Source organism: Chaetodon trifascialis, chromosome 4, assembly GCF_039877785.1.
Source record: "Chaetodon trifascialis isolate fChaTrf1 chromosome 4, fChaTrf1.hap1, whole genome shotgun sequence".
Taxonomy (NCBI): domain Eukaryota; kingdom Metazoa; phylum Chordata; class Actinopteri; order Chaetodontiformes; family Chaetodontidae; genus Chaetodon; species Chaetodon trifascialis.
This window is the reverse complement of record NC_092059.1, coordinates 12,598,251-12,619,293: the sequence shown is the minus strand read 5'-3', so window position 1 is coordinate 12,619,293 and position 21,043 is coordinate 12,598,251. Positions and strand designations below refer to the sequence as shown.

Genomic DNA, 21,043 nt, shown 5'->3' with positions numbered 1-21,043 from the left:
TGGTAGACCTCCTCAGGGCATAGACTGTGCTGGACTCACTCTTACTGAGGATGGTGGGGCTGCTGTCATAGCCACCAAAGGTATCCGCTCGTTTGGGCAGAACCCCTGAGCCGCCCCCTTCCTCCAGCCGTGAGGTTGGAGCCTCCTCCATCACCCTAGACTGCAGCAGGTTCTGGAGGTTTTCCACTGAAGTGAAAGAGAGAGCAAGTTAAGGCTGGAAGTCTGGACTGTGAGAGAGAGGTGCAGCAAATACTACTACCTACTGATGTACTATAGAGCTGCAGCGAACATAAAGTAGTGTGTGAAATTCACACAGATACACATATCATGCAGCATTGTCCTACCCTCAGTGATCGCTCCTTTGAGCAGGGCCTCCCCCTGCTGGAGGTCTGAGGCGTCTCCTCGGAGCAGAAGCCTGGTACGTGAAGCTGTGTCCTCTGGACCTGCCACAGACTCTGTCATGTCTGCAAACAGCTGCAGCTTCTCTGTCAGAGCCTGGGCGATCACTGCATCCTTCTGGCTCAGCCGTTCTGCAACGGAAAACATGGCATAGACTTAATTCCTCAGACAATGGTTAGGGATGCAGGTTTTGTCTCATGCTCACTTCCTGTGCATCTTTACAGGAACCCTTATCCTTTACCACACCCAAGTATTTGAATGTGGTTTCAACACTCTATGTCCCAAAACAGCGGATTTAATTTACTCAAATGATATTCACAGAAAAGGGAAGTCAATAACTAACTATTTAATATGATACATGAGCACCCCCTTGTGGCCAACTACATCTGTCGCTGCAGACTTGATCCGCACTTACCTTGAAATTCTTTGAACCTGAAAGCTCGCGCCTCTTCCTCCTCGCTGAACAGTCTCTCCTCTGTGTGAGGACAGCTAAGAGGCGAGAGGACAGAAGCCATTAAAGAGAGGGGGACAGACAAAGCAAACTGAGAAAGAGGTCTATAAACTATTTAGACATTTTTAGAAATTAAAAAAAAAAAAAAAATGTAAATAAAAGCACAATATGTTTGTATATTTCCTCTTGGTGTACATGCAGCTACCTTTCAACAGCTTGTCGTATCTGTGCCATCCAACTGTTCCGCTCCTCCTTAGAGGTGGTGTGAATCTCATACATCTCTGGCTCATTGGAGGAGGCACAGATAAGAAACATGGCTTTCTCCTCATGGGCCACTTCCCTGACAATCAGCTTCTGAAGGGAGATCACTGACGGCTTGTTATCCTGAGTGGTTAACAAGAAGAGAGAGTGGGAAGAGACACCAGGGCACGCTTTCTCATTACTTGTACTTAAAGCAGTAAACTTTGATGAATGACATTTACTGAGATGTCACTCCCATCTTACTACAATAATCATGTGTTGCTGTTTGATACACATAAAGTTTTCATTAGATAGTGTCATACTGGCAGATGAACTGCGTTTAATCGCTTACCACTGTAGCAAACACATATCGCTGATCCTTCTCTTGCAGCAAGAGCAACACATCTGACAGGAGCACTGCAAGAATATCTGGAAGGTCAAAAAAAAAAATCACAGGTGGAGAAGTTAGACTTCAGCAAGCTGGAAAGAAGTTAAATGAGAAGAGAGAAGACACACATATCTTGGTTCATCATGCCACATCATACCTTTGAGCCTGCCAGAAGCAGCTTTCCAGTTGACCGTGCCCTCATGCAGCAGTCGTCTCCTTCCCTGTGCCAGGTCCTCCCTGCGAAACACTCGGCCATCTTTGATTTTCCCCAGTGCCTTTGGCTCCATCTTGTTGTGTATTTCTCTGAGTCGAGAGTTCTTCTCATAAAGATTAACGAGTGCGTCGACCTGAACGATGGTGTCTTTAATCAGACCAAGCGACCGAGTCAGATCCTCGTGCTCCTCTGTACCCGCTAGAGACAGGAGAACATTCGATACTTTATAGATGGTGTTAAACAAAACTATGGCGATTGTTATTTGTTTAGCAGTTTCATGTGAAGCGCTGGACCTTCAGTGTTCTGCAGAATGCGCTCCACTAGCACTGGGTACTTGGTGATGCGCTGTGTCACCAGCAGAATACACTCTGTTACTCCTAACCTCCGAACAATGGACAGGTTGTTGATTTTCTGAAGAAAGAGAGACATTAGTTCACTTCATATCTATCAGACTGCACATGGATTCACACACTGTACTATAAAGGCACTGTGGACTAATTCTGGTAACAAAGACCGCTAACGCATCTTACCCGTATGATGTTCTGGAACTTCTTGTTGTTGTGCCACTGTTCTTTGTAGTAGCTGACAGCCTCAGTGTGGTGACTGCAGAAATCTCCATAGCTGTCCTTCATCCTCTCACCTATTTCACCCGAGAACTGAAGAACAATAAAAACGGTCATCTGCAGTCTGTGTTGGTGTGCTGGTCCACACATATACTAAGCTGTGTACATAAATTTTGCACCATATCGTGCGAGTGTAACTTCATTACGTATTCAAGGAATCAATGCCGGGCGTGAATGCATGTTCCTGTACGCCTACCTGTGCGATCAGAATGTCTGCCACACTGTTGATAGTGTAGTTCCTGTCGTTGGGCGAGACGAGGCTTTCACGCTGCCGCTCTTTGAGACGAGACAGGAAATGTGTGTGAAGTTCGAGGAGGTTTTCCAAGCGGGGGAACAGACAGTCCAGCCTGCCTGAGTCCATCTGGAGGTTCTCCTTCAGCTCCCGGACGTACACACGCAGCATTATCTTCAGTGTTCGCACATGGTGCATCTCAGTCTGCATCAACTCTGAAAAATGACGTGAAGTTAGATGTTTATGCTTTGCCATCTAAAGCATGTACATGTGTAATCTCAATGTTATGGACTGGCTCACAACGGGTGCTTCCTGACTAAAGCGGTGTCTTAAAATAGCCGTGAAATTTAATGAGAACTTTGCTCAGTTTACATATCTCAGTCTGTTTACAGATCTACACGAGTACTACAGCATATGTGAAAAGAGTTGCGTCTAGCCTTTTGTCTCTCAAGAGGGAGCTGAGGAGTTAGAAAGAAGGGAGCTTACTCTGCTTGAGGCTACATTAGCCAATACTAGTGCAACAGACTCAAACTTCCAACAGAAATAGACATTTCTGAGAGTTTTCTTGGCCGATTCAGATTTTCCAATTTTTGAAAAGTCTGACCTGCCCATTGTGAATTTGGCCAGTTCTTTTGAAGAACTATAATTGACAGCATACACAAATATTATATATCTAATCATTGGTTATGGCCCATCATGCTGAGAGCTACCAGTCAGTCCGCGGGATGGATGGCTCCTTGACTAGACAGGTACAGGTGTGACCTGAGACGCGAGGACACACTTACCATATATTACATCCTGTCTGTTCACCATCTCTTTAGAGTGCTTCTTAACATGCTGCTGGTCAACTGCCAGACTCCATGACGCTGCCTCCAGGTCCTGTGCATCAGATTCCAGATCAGCCCGTACTGCTGCATAGTGAGCATCTGAGGAGACGAGCAGAGGCGTCAAAAACTGACACATTACAGTTTTATAATACAGAACAAAAAAAAAAAAAAAAAAAAAAAAAAAAAAAGCTTCAAGTTGACAGGAAATTCATAAACATGGCAGCACATGTTTAGGTCAGTTTCTTCACAGGAAAGCCAAGGGTTGAGGTCAGCAGAGCAGTAACTGTGGGAGAAAACTGTCTGGCTTGTGCAGCTAAAGGTCATCTCATCATGACTAAGAAAACACTCAAACTCTTTCAAAATGATTGATGACGCAAAGTGAAAACATCTTCTTCCCTCTATAGGACTAACGGTAACTCAAGTCCTCAGATGACTTTAGCAGATTCATTCATACATGATGAACAACGAATGTCAAGTGATGATTCCCTTCATAAAGGTCACCGATTACTTATTGTGAAGGATCCAACTTCAAAAATAGTTCATCGCTGACTTAATGTCTCGTCTTTTTGTGCTTTGGCGGGGCGGAAAATGATACACGCAGTTAGTGACATGACAATACGAACTTATCAATCTGGACTCAACAACACAATTTGCCCATACTTTAATTGTTAAGTGCATAAACAAAGGAGATTAAGCTCAGGGCAGGCCTACAGGGCATGAGGAAAATCTGTAATGTATGTGTGCACGCATCTCAGGCTCCATCTGACAGGTCAGATGTTTGCATGCTGAGTGTGAACGGCACTTGTGTTCAATGTTATTTTTCTTAGTCATCGCGGTTCAGACAGTCTTTGGCAGTGTGTATATCACACTGTGATGACAATGAAATATGACTTGAATTCACAGCTAAACCTGGGGTATACAAAAAAGGTGTGTATTAGAGGAAGAGGTGCTTGTCTGCAGCTGACCCTACACACTTGTATTACATTAGTATTTAGAAATAGATTACACTTCTAATCGTAGGGGACTTCCTTAAGGAGGTGAAGACTTTGTAACGATGCCATCAGCTTAGTGCCTAAAATGTTAAAAGTACGTAGAAGATCATCAACCAATGTTGTGTCAAATTAGTTTTTCTGTACTTCCTTTAGCAATACAGTGTAAAGCCCCAGAGAGGGAAAGCAAGCTGCCACTGACTGACAAAGTGTGTGTCTGATAAGACAATAAACACTAAAACAGGTCAGCTGGGAGAAAAAGATGGCGCAGTAGCTCTTTGTATGTGGCAACCTAGTACCCAGTTAGCCTGTCACTGTCTCCCACACACTACAGCTTAATGAGAAAGGGTGAGGTCACCCCTGACTCCCCAAACACTCTCCACACTCCCTCCTCCCTGGATTTGAAACTCCCTGAAGACAAACGATCACTCTGCACTCAAATACATAGATCTTAGAGCACTGGACAGGCTGAGAAAAGGTAGTTGCATTAGAAAAACAGCGTCGCCACAATAACAATCAACCAAGAGCGGAGCGTTCAATTCCAGTTCAATCCCCGGCTCGGTCAGTCAACTCACCTTCAACAATGATGGACTCAGTGGTGGAGGGAGCGAGGGAAATGGCGTCTTCGTTGCAGCGTTTGGAGCGGAGAGCATCTGTCTCATCCATCTCCCCAGGGAGGGATCTGAGGGACGACAACCACAAGTCCAAGGTGGCATACATGCTAACACTGAATCAACTCATTCCCACTAGCCGCTGGTAGTCTTAATAAACTTAGCATCCAACATGTGCCAACATTTACAGGTCCACAGTAACAACAACATAAAATGAGACAAAAGAGAGACTCAGGCAACTACATTTTTCTTTCCTACTTACTGTTGCCCATCTATGACTCACTGTCTTCTGCTCATTAACACCTTCCCTATGTCTTTGTCTCTCTCTCCCTCAACCACTTCTTTCCCATCTCCCGACACGCTTTTCGCGGCGATGCAGCGGTAGTCCACTTCTGAGAACCGTCTAGACTCACTTTCAAATGGCTGTTACATTAGAAAAGACAGCTTGCTTTGATATGTCAACTATAAATACACACCTTGGGATGGCATAGAGAAAATAGTACCTCAGCAGCAAAGAATCTAAAAATATCCAGCATTAACATACAGCAGATCCTGTAAACATCCACAGAATTATAGATTTGTGAGACAGATAGCTCATTTTTGTGGTGGTGTTTGAACTTCTCATCCCTGAATCCCGTCCTTCAGGAGCAATCTTTTTAAAATGAAACGACTAACAAAGAAAAACTCCTCTGACAGGACTGAAAAAGTTTAACTTGCACAGCAGAGATACTCACCCTGAGCTGTTGTGGTGACGGAGGCTGTGGCCAAGGCTGGAGGCTGGGGCAGCGGTGGAGCTGATGGTATGGGCGGCAGTTGGCTGAGTGCTAGGACCCCACGGACTAATGGTCATGCCTGGGGTGCTGACAAAACCTGCGTGGCCATCCAGGGCCTGTGATGAGGCTGGGCCCAAATCCCGCTCTCTGTCCCGGTCTTTTAGCGCTGGGGATGAAAGATGAGAGGTGAGTGAATTGAGGAAATGTGAGGATACGGAGGAGGAACGTGAGGAAAAAGGAGGTGAGGAGTGAGAGACAGGAGAAGATGACCACTGAGGAGGGGGAGAAGAAGAGGAGGATGGGGACATAGAGGCAGACGGATGCTTGTTTGCTGTCGAAATCGACGGCAGTAATTTTTCATCCAAGATCGAGGCAGGGATCGGAAGAATTGGCAGGTGATCAGGTCACGGTGCATCATCAATCTAACACCAACACGTCCGGACAGACCCCTCGTCGAGGCAGAGGAAGATGCTGAAGATGAGGAGGAGGATGCTTTAGCAATCCTGGGGCAACCTCTGGGGGCCCTCATGCTTCGGGTAGTGCCTTTAGTCACAGCTAGCTCCATTGTGAAAATCTACAATTCGCAGGTGCAGAATAATAATCTAAACTCCACAGCAAGGTTCAGAAGTCTTTGCTGCGGTATCAGTAGATAGTATTGAAAAGTAAATGAGTGATGTTCCTTCAATGGTGTAAAGAAACAGGCAGAGGAAAGCACAAAGCCTGGTTTTATACACGCCCAGATCCTTCACGTAACTTCTAGAAAGACAAACTCCCTTAAATATTTCTCGCACTTTCTGATTGCTCGCTGTTATCCTGACCCCCTTCGCAGGCTACTGATTGGCCAGAGCAGGATGTGAAGAGAAATCAAGTGTAGCTGACAGGACTCCAGCTGTTCAGAGGAGAATAACAAGTGCTACAGGAGATTAATTTAAGCTGCTGCTGTTGCAGCCATTCGTGTCTCCTGTGGGTTCAATCACAGGCAACAGGAGCTGCTGAATGTTACAATTAGCACTGAATGAAATTTGCCGGGGTGGACCACTTGATAATATTGAATGAAAGCACATTTATTCCGAGGCTGATCAATTTAACAAGACAAATGACTTCCAATGTTCCTTTTAATAAAGTAGAAAAAATATTGTCAAAGGCAATCTGTCATCCTTTAAAAATAACAATCGGCAAAGATCTGATTTCTCTTTGTGTACTGCTACAAACCCTGTTTAGAAATGGCACAGCGTAGTCTGCTGGGTTTGAACAAGACCTGAACCGGAGGACAATCAGCTGACGGTTCTTAACGAGGGTGAATCATCACCTTCGCCGACAGCCTGTTGGAGGCCAATCTCCCTGTTTACACAGACACACACATACACCACAATGACCACCGCCACACACACACACACCCCCCCAACCCACACACACACACACAGACAATAACAGAAAGATGGATGATTCCACATATATCGGAGGGCTTCATCTTTTTAATCCCCTGAAAACCACCAGAGAGGCAACCATCTTTTTAATTTGACACAGTGGGACTAAACCATGTTCTTATCCATCTCATCCATCAACGCATCCCTCACCACCCCCGCTTCGATTGACACTGTGTTTCATAGGATTCACGTGGGTACATGCAGCTTACCCAGGTAAGACGATCCTGATGAGCCGGTCCTTGGTAAAGAATCTCTCTGTGAGGAGAAAATACAGCATTCATCAAGGCCTTTCTCTCAAGCTTTTATCACCTAACTGACAGATTAGAAGAAAATTGCCCTCACTCTCACTGCACTTTATTACAGGGCCAGCCTGCTCACACGGTTTGCTTAAAATATGATTCTCTGTCGAGGTGCTGCAGTAGCTACATGTTGAGCCTTTGTTGCAGCATAGAGAGTTCCGTTATGGTTCACATGCACCTCCTCAAAAATGGAACTACAGAGCATGAAGCATGGCTATGTGGAGAAGGCGATAACTGTGTTTGCAGGTGTATGAAGTGTCAATAGTGACACACAACCCAACCACATCCCATTTCTTTCAATGTAAAATTCATTAACAGCAGAGAATGAGACATGCATTTAGCATCATAGTGGCGACACTAAGTGCACAGTAAAATAAGAGTTGCAAAGCCAAAGAGGCATTAATATATCTTCCTTTGTTCTTACTCTCTTTAGTTTGATTGTTTTCCCTTTGTGCTACTGATCCCATGTCTGACCACATACATGTGCATAGACCTCGTCCTCACATCCAACCAACAGAATGCAGTGAAAGTTAAGGTACTAGGGTGACTTCACCGTAGCCTTAGTCCTTGTTTTTCTATGCTCCAGTGTAGTGTTTACCTTATTCTTGCTGCTGGTGCACTCGCCCAGCAGAGACTTGCAGCTCTTGTGAACGTTCACAGCACAATCTGAAAAACAGCAGGACGGGAACACAGAGTCAGTGTTGCATTAGATACAGAGTACACAGTATGCGGAGACAACAGTGGTGGCTTTGGACTGAATGTGGATGGGATCTATGATACAGTAAACCAAGTTTGAAATTTCAAAACTAATCCAAGAGCCGCTCGAGGCGGTGTTCAAAGCAAAAGGCTGGGAGTTTTTTTTGTTTTTTTTCAGCTGCCGGCATCAGCAATCACAATGCAAGGTGTTTGTTTTCAGACGAGTTTTCTCATCAAGTGAAAGACTGGTGCAGCAGTATCCCTGAGTTTGTTTACAAGTACGAGTTGCACTGTCGGCAGGTCAGGAGCTCCCTGTTTCTCAGTAATAAGTTTCTCTTTTTGGCTGCTTTTCTCCCGATATGGAAAACGAAGCTACCGCTCAGGTTTAGATGTAACGACTGATTGTACCTCCGCTGATTAGCACAGATACAAATCAAGAGTTGTTTTGGAAAAACATACTGCAAGCATTAAGTTCTCCCCTCCACGTTCTACTCAATTACTGGAAAACAACAGCAAAAGAAAACAATTTAATCTTTCAGCCTTGCTACATACTGTGTGCGGCAAGCAACAGAAGCCTTTCCTGAGAGACTCAGCTGGCCAAACAAATGAAGTTATCACTATGCAAAGTCTGATCCCAACCAAGGAGCACATGGCCGTCAATGCAAAACAAATACACGTACACAAGTTCAGAGAAGCATTTACACACTAAAACGAAAGCAGAGAACAGAAGCTGATCTGCCTGATTTAACAAAGCTATCAGTGAAAAGCAGACTTCAGTTGGCTGCACCAAGTGGGTCACTCAATACTGGAAAATACCATGGCCAAAAAAAGGAACAAAAAGTCCGACATTAGAATCAGACTGTCCCTGTTTTGTGTGTTAAAGTGCTCTGTTTTATGATAACAAGGATCGTAATGTTATTTTCCATAACCTGCGTTTTGTCATGTAATATTTTCTTGTGGAAAAACACCTGAAACTTGACCAGTAATTTCTGTTTATAGCCAACAGCAAACACTGCCCCTTTACATTTACCATGTTACACGGGGGATGAGGTTGTATGGTGATTGTCTGAATCTGGTTGCATAGCTTGTTGACAAAGGTGGCCCTCCCGTGAACAACACAGTTAAAACATTACCCCCACCAGCAACTTCCACTAACTGCTGTACAGCCTAATGTAAAGGCCTCTATTGCTTATTCCCCTTCTGTGTGCTGCCTGCTACAATGGAGACAATGACAAAAACCCTTCTTCCTGTGCAGTAAAGGCATGAAACAGAGAGAGAGATAATAATTTGTGTGAGGGTGAAGTGAGAAGGGATATATGTGCATATGCTGTGTGAGTTGTTACCCTTTCACATTTTAGACACCGCCTTAACCACTTTTACTCTATTATTTCATTTCATTACATTTCATTCATAAGCTCTGACCTACCCCCTATGTCTCCCTCTCTCTGGTAATAAATGAACAATTGCTGGCTGAGCCGAAGGAAAAGAAAACAGAAACTGGCTTCTGAATAATCTTCACCAGCAGTGCTTCTGTGTCCCTCTTTGAGACAGATCCAGCAGTACTGAGCTGCTACACTTCATTCTGGATGAGCGCGAGCCCACTGAATACCCGTGTAGACACAGAGCGGTGCACAGTTTGCACAGACGCACAAAAGATCAAACATAAACACCTTTTCAGAAATTATTGCTGCTTATCAGATCACATCAGATCTCAGTTTTAAGGCTGGAGAATGAGGTTTTATTTACCTTTAGATGAGATAATGAGCACAGGTCAGTAAGCCAACAAACTCATCAGCCAGACCCAAAGATAGTTTTCCACCTCGTTCCAACTAATATGCAGAATTCCAGCCTTTCCCTGCCAGCCTTGCTCTTTCAGATGAAAGGCAAAAAGCACAACAAGACTTGAGCATCTAATAAAGTCTATCACGCCTGTAGTACATCTTCAACAATATCCCAAACCTACTGACTGGGCAAGGCTGGGAAACGTGTTGTGAAAAACAGACAAAGATAAGAGGACATGGTAAGGACATGGAATAAAAAGGCACATCACTGCAACATCACTTCAAGTCATCACTGAGAAACTCTAAAGTAAGCTATTTCTGTTCAGGAAGACGTAGTAGAAGTGACTGTACTCAAACGGCATCCAAAAGATTTTTTGCTTAATGAAGCCAAAAATCATCCAAGGATAAGCAAGAACGCTGTGTTTTCTGTCTGCTGGTATCACAAAGCTTATCAGCAGTGACTCGCTGCAGCTACAGTGCAGACCACCATGACGTTTGGCAGAAGCACAGTGTGGTGAAAGTATACCAGCACTGCACCAGAAAATAAGTCACAACAGACAGATCAGAGTATACACAGCTTCGACACGAGCACAGTACACACTGTCATAGTGATTTATATTATCAGGTGGACATATAAGGTGAGTGTCGACCAGCACTGCTGCTCTTGAGCAATGTGATGAGTTCCAGTCGTTCGGTCATGTCAGCAGCACAGCGGTTTGCAGCAGATCCACGGGACACTCACCCTGCATCAAAACTACCACCACACCCATAATCTGCTGACTGGTAACTACAAGAAGCACACTTGTGGTGTGCAGTGCACAGTTCAGTGAGTCACTCAATGAACCAGAAATGCAAACGAAGCCTGGGTCACCACTGCAATCAGCAGAGTGAGAGAAGAACAGGGTTTACTTTGGCTTGGCCTGGGTGACGAAAAAGAAGCTAACCAACAAAGCAAAAGATAGGAGAAAATGAAATACCAAAACAAACTGAAAATCACCCACACTACTACTCTTATTCTTAAGAATGTGTTGCCTTGTGTTATCTTATGGGATGAGACTGGAATCAGCAGAGCTCCTGATAACGAAGGGTGGGTTCCTCCAAGAAAACATTAACTCAACAGGACATTCAAAAGCTGTTTCACCATATTCTGGCTGTGCTAACACGGTCAAATTCAAGACAGTGTGAGTGGAATTTTAGTTTCCAATTTGATGCATATTAAAACAGACAAAACAGGAAGTTGTTCTTTTAAGTTCTTCAAAAGCACCAATACGGCCTAAGCTTATATTAAAGGTTTCAAATCACATAGGTCAGTGCAAGTGTACAGTGTTTTCTATGGGCCACAGCAGCTAATATAAGGTAAAGCGGTGGTCAACTATTCACATATGCCAGCATTGTTCAGTTTAAGTGTATGAGTGTTAAACAGCATACCAACGTTGTTGGTGCGACCATGTGCAGTGGAAGTAACTTGGAGTATTCACTATGTAGGTAAGCTTGATATACTTGCTGTGGTTTCCTGACACTATTCGTGGTAAAGAAAAAACCCATCAAACCATGTAGAGCACCCACTGCCACCCTAAACAGTTCTTTGAAAAACCCTGCAACCACAAATAGTTGTGCAAACCAACTTCAGGGAAAAGAGGTCTTAACAGCTGTTGTGAGGGTATTACTTTCTTACACAGCAGCCAAAAACTGACATCACCTGCTTTCCTGTGCATGCGTGTGTCTGTGTGTAAGATAACTCCCTGAGACGATAGTGACAAAAACACTAACACTTGGGGCAAACTCTGAAGCAGCCAGCCATCCCATGACATCATCTGGTGAAACAGGAGGAAGTGGGGCTCGGGGGGCTGTTTATTCAGTGAAGCGAAACATCTCCCCCGGTCACATTTCTCACCCAAAAAGGAGGGTCGTGATTACAATCAAAGACCAACCACACTGACATTAAGAGGAGATGATGCCAGGGAAAGCCAAGGCAGAAGTAGATCTACAGAAATGCACAAGTGAAAGGCACACATAGTGTAGTATCAATTATCTCACTCATTATGTCTCATGAATGTCCATCACCTGACAAATCAGGTCAATAGATGCCATGAAAAGCAGGCGATAAGAGCATTTAAGCGGTGAAAATGTACTGAGAGGAGACGTGGAGGCAGTCAGACCTTAAATCTCTTAAAAGGCAGACACCCAGAGTGCCAGGCACGCTGGAAGGCGAATCAGTGATGCGTGGAGAAGTGGTGTGCTAACGGGGTGAGATGGGTGAGACCCAGAGTCAGTAGAGTGGGCTGTTATGCACCGGCGGACCTGCCAAGCACAATTAGCACCATGTGACCCAGCCAGAGAGAAAGCTCGGTCAGAACAGAGGCAGAGGAGTAAGAAAAGCAAGGATTTGACACTCAAGAATAACATCATTTAACACATCGACGATTATGGCGTTTTATAATACCGAGCCCGTTAGCTGCTTCAGTCTCTGAGCCAACTATGACGGGGTGGGAGCACAAGAGACAGTCATATCGTAATGGCAACTGGAGCCTAGCTTCGACTTTACACGACAGATCCCTATATATCTGTAAATGTGAATAGTGTTGCCTGTACTAACATCTCTTCAAATTAGGGGCAACATCTGAGCAGGCTGGTAAATTGACGTCCGACTGCGGGTAAACAGCAGAAGTTATCTTGGACGCTAACATTAGCTAACAATCACCTGTTGAGCTTCAAAGTCTGCAGCCAGCAGCAAAGAAAAAAAAAGCACATAAAGTAAAACTGAAGGGAAGTAGTGCAACATTCAGACACAAAGACAAACAGTGCTGATGTAGCTGCTTGCTCGTTCAAACAAACTATCACTTTAAGCTAATTAGAGCTAACTGCTTACCCAACTAACCTTGTTTTTCAAATAGAAGCGGTTGCAGGCAGGCTAACGCGCTAGCGTTAAGTGGCTAACGGCGAGCTATACGTGAAGAGTAACTGGGATTTAATTTGGGTCACTTTGTGATAAATGAAATATCAAATAAACTTAAGACGGGGCTTCCTCTCGTTAACACACTGACTCAAACCCAACATAACACCGAGCCTTCAGGAGGAAAATGCAAGAAGTGGTTGGTTGGCTATGATTAGCATTAGCTGCCTGGCTAGCGGTCAGGATGCCCGAAAAGTCCATTGAGCGAAACAACGGGAGTTATCCACCTGATCCCGCTTGAGACCATCGCTACAGCAGCTGCCTCTTACCGTTCCAACAAGACCCGGGTTAATCTCAATCAGCTGCATCCAGAAGTAAATGTGCTCTGCCAGTAAGCTAGATAAATCAGTTCGGCCATTGAGAACAATAGCAACAAGTATCCCACATTGTTGGTTTTGTCCAGTTTTGTGTCCTACTCTCACTGGGAACAATCTCTGGCACACAAGCGACGCATTCCACAGGCTGATTCTCGGCTGAATCCCCACAGGGCTCGGCTCAAATTAAAGGGCCACTCACTTGTTTTCTCACGGCTGCGTGTGTGTGTAACAACACAAGTGTCAAAATGTAGGAATCATGACTTTATCACTCTCAGCAGCCACGGTTGAAGAATGGCGGATCGTCGAGGAAAGAAAGCGAGAGAGATAGATGTGTTATTGGTTTGTGTGTATGAAGCAGCGCAGTGTGAATCACACAGGGCGTGTGGTGCCCTGCGCCTCGTGATATATGCCAGAACAACTTTGTTTAATAAGCACACTATTAAAAACAGTCATACATTATATCCCCTCCTGTCAGACTGCAAAGCTCTGGTCATATTATGGCCTTCAGAGGAACAGGATGATTAACTGCTCCTCGCCTTGGAAATGGTCCAGTTCAAAGAAAATTAAATGGTAATACTATTGAGGACAGTTCTCTTCCCCTGTTCTTTGGTTGAAACTTAATTTGGTGATGTGAAATTGTCCCACACATCACATGGTTTAGGAGAAGACAGCCTCTGATTTACAAGAATGTCCACAGATGTGTGGACATCAGACTGGCTGTATCATGAGGAAATACCCTGTGCACTCACACTTTGATTTTAATATATAATAAAGGTAAAACACCAATTTTTCTCCTTTCTGAGAATGACAAAGTGTGTGATCTGTGTGCAGGTTATGTGAGTTACATAGTGTGCAAGCAGTGATGGAGTAAGATGAAGTACATTTACACTACTCAGGTTACATTCTGATGTACTGAAGTATTTCCATTTTATGCTACTGCTATATGATTATGCTCACCTCATTTTGGAGGCAGCTATTGTGCTTTTTACTGCACTTATTTACCAGCGGCAGTTTCTAGTTACTTTGCAGATAAAATTTCACAAATAAACACCTGATCTGTTTGTAGAATATGATGCATTGTTATAGAGTAAGCTATCACATTTGACAGTATATGAAATCATTCATTTGCTCTACATCTACAACATTAAAAGGCTGTATCTGTAATAATATTCAAATTCTATATATATCATCAAATATATGATACATTTCACACCCAAAATAATGCATTTCTGCTTACTGAATAGTTTAACTTTAGACATTTTAAGTATATTTTGCTGCTTTTTCATAAGTAAGATTTTGAAGTCACTTGAAGTTTTTTGCCACATGCTTTATAGTTTTTTTAGTCGGTGCAGCAAAGACTGCTGTGGAGAAACTTAAGGGACATCCTGGCTAATACTGGATCTAAAAAGGTGCTTTTAAAGGGAGTGTTAATGGAGGCTTAAATCATATTAATCTGCACTATTACTTCAAAAGTCTTTCCATTTCATTTTTATTTCACCGTATTTGCAAATCTCTGAAAACCATCTGCGCTTTACTACAACCTCAGTGGCTGTGGTAAGGATTATATTACACATCAATCAATTTCTGTCAGCTTTTACCCCACCCATCTGATCAGCTTACGACTGAAACTGACACCACTGATACTGAAAGTGTCTTTCATTTTCAAACATTTCTTATAAGAAAAAAAGAAAGGTATTCCTGTTCACCACAAACTCTACTCACAAACAGTTTTACATGTTTTTCATTTGAGTATTGCTCGCTTATCAGCTGAGTGGCAGAAAAAGAGAGCGGTGGGGTGTTGAAATGTCCTGTACAGGTCTACTCGACGGATGCGGTCGCCTCCAGGCAAAGTAGGGCCTATAGTTTCTCATAGTAAGAACTCATCCAACACACAAAAGACAGGAAACGTGACGAATATGTCAAGCCAGAGGAACAGAGTTAAAGCGTGCTGTAGATTCACATAAACACCCGTCAGAGAATGATGCTAATACACCAGATAACACATCTAGACAAGTGAGACGAATTGTGCAAAACTAGGACCCACAGTAAAGGTGCAGTGTGAAAAAAACGAAGCGCCCTGTGCAATTTTGAATGAAATGCATCAGAAGTTTGAATGCTGTGCGAAGAGGAACTGAAAGAAAGCGCCATTTTCTTTTCAGTGAGGTGCAAAAGAAAAGCCACTGGTTAAATTATCACTTTCCTCACTGTGACATAGTTGTGAAGACAAAGTGAAAACCAGATTTTTAATACTGTAATCTGCCACATAACGAAAGACGTCAACAAATGGATTAAAATAGCATAATGTCAGAAATAGTCACAACTAAAAAGAGTATTTGAGCATTTTCTTGCTAATTCGCGAATCTTTTAGGATTTATTGCAGTTTCTGGTTGGGTGTGTGTGATGGTGTGTGTGGGGGTGGGTGGGTGGGTGTTTGTTTGTTTGCCTGTGACTTTGAGTTCTCCAGCAAGTAGGTGAGTGAGCATGCGTGCAATAGCATGGGCATAAATAGATGTGTGTTTGTGTGTCAGCGGAGCACCTGTGCATGTGTGTGTCAGGCAGAGAACAAGCGTGGGTGTGTGTACGCCTGTGGCTGTACTCACTCATGCACTGCAGGCCATGCTTTTTCTGCAGGGTCTTGCTACACAGTGAGCAGGTGGCACAGCTGGAGAAAGAACCTGGCACCAGATAATGCCTGTTGCTGCTGCCGCTGCACACTTTCTCTCTGGCTTCCTTCCCCTTCTCTTTCTGCTGCTCTTTTTCTCGGTTCTTACCCTGCAGAGGAGCAAAAACAGCAAACACAGAGGGAGGTTTTTATGTGCAAATTTGAGCGTTCTCTTTCACTGCGGCACATGTTGCATGGCTGGGTGTGGCAGCGCATAACCATGTCAGAGGCAGGATATGTGACATGGTTTGTGCAGATGGATTATTGACTTCTTCTTTTTTTTTTTTTTAACTCTAATTAGGTACTATATACCAGTGTTTCCAACCTTTTTGAGCCACAGCACATATTTTACATTAGAAAAATCACAAGGCACACCACCAAACAAAAATGTCACAAAAAGTATATTTATTGAAATATAATGAAAATCTAGCCTCAGTTTACTCAATTTATTTACTCAGTGTGAAACCTGGGCCTGTTTAGTTAAACACAAAGCTAATATTCTTGCGGGGATTGAAGAAAGGCACACAGGAAGATTTCACCTGATTGATGCTCTAAAATTGGATAATCTTCCACGGCACACCTGATGATTTCTCACAGCACACTTATGTGCCGCAGCACAGTGGTTGGGAAACACTGCTATGTACCATTGCAGTTCAGGCAAAGTGATTAATGACACTATGACCTCAAAGGGGCATCATGCACCATGTGTCTCTGGCATGAATTTACCCTGTCCTTATTGAAGGAGCCAGTCATCCTGTTCCTCAGAGAGCTCAGAGTCCTCTTCACCTTGGTGCCTTTCTCCACCTTCTCTGTACGGTCCTCCTCATCCTCATTCCTGGTCGACGAAGCAGAGAGTGAGACGCAGCAAAAGAATAAAGGAAATTAAATAACTGCAATCAAAATGTTTATCATCTTGAAACTCTTTCTATATTGTTTAAGTATAGTCAGTAAGTAAGTAAAGCCAAGATTGGGCAGCGTTGGCAGGTGGACGTTATAAGACGTATCACGATTGGTAGGCGTGGAAGTCAACACACGAAACTCATGATGGAAAGGGTGATTGTTCTGAATAGATACACTCGCATTGATGAGACATTTCATTGGATTGCGAGCGTTTCTGCAGCTTTGGTGATAAGGGGACAGTGATCAGGACAGAACTTACTCATTAGAGAGGAACTCATACCAAGTGACATTTCCTGACTCTTTGGTGTCTGATCGGTTGTTCCTCTGCTTCGCTCTGTGGAGGAACAACGATATGATTTCAATAAGCAGACAGACGGTTTCAGTGGAAATGTTAGTAACCACAAATAACCATAAGAGACTGTTATCACAGCACACGTGAATAGTGTTGAGGCAAATAAAGACCGTATATGATGGATTGGCCAGTGGTGCACTTTTAAGAGATGGGTTTCATTGAGTCAGGTGGGTTCAATGTCAACTAATGATTTTGGGACAAAAAAAAAAACCTGTTGTGGTCCATATCCCCTTTCTAGGGATAATAGTATTACATCTCAGTGCACAAACAGGCACATGCAAACACACGTACATGCACACACACACAAACACAAACACACACACACACAATCATGAAGTGCAGTGTTTCCCCCTGGTCACAATCTGGCTCTGCAGCTGTTGACAAGGGTGGCGTTTGAGCAGTGGTAGGAGCAAGCAGACCTCCCTCTCCTGTTTACTTACCCATGGTACAGCTTAAGCTCCTGCAGAACTTTCTGTATCATCAGCCTAAGACAAACAAGACACTTAGGCTGAGTCGGAGAGGAGAGGAGAGGAGAGGAGAGGAGAGGAGAGGAGAGGAGAGGAGAGGAGAGGAGAGGAGAGGAGAGGAGAGGGCGAGACTGCTGGGAGCTGGGTGTCAAACTGCGATTTAGAGGCGAATCCTCCCTTGTCTGCTGCATCTACACAATCACCAGAGCACTCATACACTTTACATGCACACACACACACACAGACTAATGGGCCATCTAAGGAGAGATAGGACTGTGGGAGGAGGAGGTTGTAGACATATGACATGGAGCAGAAATGTCAGGAGGGAATAGGGAAAGGCCCCCTGTTATGTGGGAGTTAGGCAGCCATACCAGACTATAACAATTTACAACCACAGAACAGTATGTGAACTATTGTACTGAGCCATTCAAAAGCCGCAGGTACAATTTACGGGACACAAGTGATCAACAGTTGCTTCTTGTGAATCAAACCAGCATCCTTTTTTTTCCCTTAAAGTATCATTAACCCTGAGCTGCCAGTCCGACCGGAGAAGCTTCTGTAAAGGAAACAGATATTCCACCGCATGAAGTCATGAAGGGGTGTGTAACCTAACTAAGCTGCAGACGGGACTGATGATGGTGTTGACTTACATATGGCTCTGTCCTTCAGTAGAATGTAGGTTTTCTTCAGGGTCGAACTCCTCTGCTGCAGAAGAGAAAGACGAAACGGTTAAATATGATGAAAGCAGCTTCCTGCTGAGTGCAGAACACACAAACTAACATGTCCTTCACATGTACTAAAGCTCAGTCCCACCTCCTGCTGCCTGCGCGGCCTGTTTGGACGTCTGCACAACACGAGAAATGTGTGCAGCACGGGAGCTCTCATCTGTGGCGAGGATGTCTGAGCGGGAGTACAGATGCCTGCCAGGCGCACTGCTGGCCTGAAAACATTGAAGGATAAACACACATGTACATCATGTGCACATCTCCACCCGAACATACAGCTGAAATATTGATGATAACTTACAGTGGACCTTGTTGTTGTGTTTGTCTGTTGGCTTTTTTTGTTTGTTTGTTTCGTTTGTCACACTTCTGCAAATGATGCACATTTAAAGACTCTTTTTTGTTATTTACCGTCAAATATCGAAGTTGTGGTCAGGTACGTAAGAATCGTATTATGTAAAAAGCATGGACGTAGTCTCTGTGACATTATCCACAGGTGTCTGAAGTGAAGCTCAGCGACAGTGACTCAACAATGGACAACGAAGTGAAGCGTGGGTGGAGCTGAGATAGGCCGAGTGGAGTCTGGCTGTCAAACCCGGTGGCTAGTTGTCACGCAAGGCAGCCATGCTTATAATTATGCCTAACTATAAGCTCAACGAGCAAATTATTTAAATATTCACCTTGATTCATGTTGCTCGCTAGAGCAAATTTCCCCGTACAGTTCCTCGTCATGGTCGAGGAAGTTAGCTACAGAGACCAAAACTGCTTTTGCACCAGGCTGTAAACAAATATGTTTATCATATTTATTTTTTCGACTGAAAAAGCTAAGACCACTTGTAAAACCTAACAAACTTGCATACATGTCCCAAACTACAGGGTACTATACGATCAGACGACTGCCTCTTGAGGTACAAAGTGGTATTATGAGACAGTATAGGATGGCACTAGCTGGTTAGCGTGCTAACTTCAGTAGATGTCTCTGCAACAAAATATATAGATGATTGAACTGTTACTTCTTCAAATTCTGGTGATAATGTTAGGTCATTTTTCAATGTTTCACATTGTACCTTTAAAGGATAAATCTGCTGACATTCTTATTGCGAACAAACCCCATGAAACCTCCAACAACAGCGATAAACATGTCTGTATTATCTATGCAGCCAAAGCCCGATGTATCATAATCCTGTGCTCAGAGCTCCGCTGTTGTCCGAAAACACATCCATTAAAAACTAATCAACGAGCCACACTGTTGTGTATTTGAGTACCAAATGTGTATTAATCCACAGCTGAAAATAGTCCCCAACAGATGCACTCATGTCTTCACATGTAACATGTCCTCCCGTTTGACTGACATTTGATAAAAACTACAGTTCCCAGCTGTTTTAGAAGATAACTGAGCCTCTTTTTTAATGAAGGAAGTCTATGTATTGAGGAACTGACAATTGGTTTTGGTCTTGGGATAACATTGGCATCACTGTTGCTTTATTACCATGCTAGTGACCCTGGCTCTTGGACAGGGGACTCTCAGCCTGGGACCGTCTGTCTCATCTCCCGGACATGCTGTGCAGCTGTGTGTCTGCTGCTGGGTGGACTGGAAGAGACTTTTCTGTCCCTCCTCGTCATCCTCCCTCTCTCCATCGCTGTCCATGGCCATGGTATCCAGACTCAGTCTGGCAGTACAGCACAGCAACAAACAAACACATACAGCCAGGGAGTTAACCAGGCAGGGAGATATATCTGTTAGGTAAACAAAACGTTTGAGCAAGGTGGTCTTTGACCTATGTTTATTTTTGCGTTGTTTTTCGGTTTAGTTTTTGCATGAAGTATTTTGGTGCACTGTACGTGTTCTCACCCCAAAGCAGCCTCGACTGCATTATTTAGAAACTGCAAAACCAACGAAACCACCGGAAACACTCTGCTCAGTTAAACAGCACATTTTCAGTTTGAGAGTGATGCTGAAGCGAAAAGTTGGATTTAACAAATCAGATAGAAACAAAACTTTTGCTCTGGCTAATCAGAGTGCAGCTAGAGTGTAATTATATTCATCCCTATGAGACTGCAGCCTCTAACTCTTTCCATCCATCCATCTTACCTCCTCCCCTGGTTAATGGGGGACACAGGGACACCCCAGCTGTGCCTCCGAGACGTTGACATGGATCTGACCAGAATAGGAAAGCTGTCCAGCTCCGGCTCGCTGTCTAAATCCATAATGGGTTGCTCCTTTACTTCCTCTGATTCTGTTGCTCCTTTTGCTGTTTCCATTGTTCCCAATAGTCCATTTAGATTAATTGTCAAGCTAAGCCCAACTGCAGGGCCTGAGGAGTCACCACTGTCAATGATACAACCTGGTAATAGTTTTGTAGGAGTAAGCTGAGTGACCACAAAGTTGTGATGAGGTTCCACTGCTGGATCTGTATCGTAGGGGGGAGGTGGTGCATTGACCTGAGGGGAGTGTGTGGTCAGAGAAGTCTGTGCAGGCTGGCTGATGGCAGGATTTTCTGCATTTGCGCACACCTGCAGGCCAACAGTTGAGGTTTTGCTCTCTGGGACTGTGGTTACTGGAGATGCAGCAGACGGTGAAACTAGTATCCCTCCCTCCAGGTCTTTAAAGAACTCAGAGTCTCTGAGAGAAGAGCTGAGGCGCAGTAGATCCTCCACACTGTTGCTCACCTCTGCACAGGGGCAGTCGTAGTCGCTGACTACTGAACACGTATCCTGCA

The 21,043-nt window shown here is 44.1% G+C and overlaps 1 protein-coding gene across 3 annotated transcripts in view; it reads right to left on the bottom strand.

Moving 5' to 3' along the window:
• arhgef18b (rho/rac guanine nucleotide exchange factor (GEF) 18b) overlaps positions 1–21,043 on the bottom strand; it is a 37,673-nt gene that overhangs the window by 12,291 nt on the left and 4,339 nt on the right. Inside the window, exons 3-23 of one of the 3 annotated variants that reach the window (XM_070961068.1) lie at positions 20,416–21,038; positions 19,813–19,993; positions 18,415–18,541; positions 18,252–18,306; positions 17,042–17,116; positions 16,609–16,717; positions 15,821–15,992; positions 8,072–8,139; positions 7,384–7,429; positions 5,709–5,913; positions 4,939–5,045; positions 3,333–3,473; positions 2,512–2,762; positions 2,223–2,348; positions 1,986–2,103; positions 1,636–1,890; positions 1,443–1,519; positions 1,056–1,234; positions 815–888; positions 345–530; positions 40–186 (exon numbers count right to left, since the gene is read on the bottom strand). In XM_070961068.1, coding sequence (XP_070817169.1) covers positions 40–186; positions 345–530; positions 815–888; positions 1,056–1,234; positions 1,443–1,519; positions 1,636–1,890; positions 1,986–2,103; positions 2,223–2,348; positions 2,512–2,762; positions 3,333–3,473; positions 4,939–5,045; positions 5,709–5,913; positions 7,384–7,429; positions 8,072–8,139; positions 15,821–15,992; positions 16,609–16,717; positions 17,042–17,116; positions 18,252–18,306; positions 18,415–18,541; positions 19,813–19,993; positions 20,416–21,038 — 3,322 coding nt within the window. Of the gene's footprint in view, positions 1–39; positions 187–344; positions 531–814; positions 889–1,055; positions 1,235–1,442; positions 1,520–1,635; positions 1,891–1,985; positions 2,104–2,222; positions 2,349–2,511; positions 2,763–3,332; positions 3,474–4,938; positions 5,046–5,708; positions 5,914–7,383; positions 7,430–8,071; positions 8,140–15,820; positions 15,993–16,608; positions 16,718–17,041; positions 17,117–17,574; positions 17,686–18,251; positions 18,307–18,414; positions 18,542–19,812; positions 19,994–20,415; positions 21,039–21,043 lie in introns of those variants that run through there. The other 2 variants (XM_070961069.1, XM_070961070.1) reach the window with 2 other exon arrangements.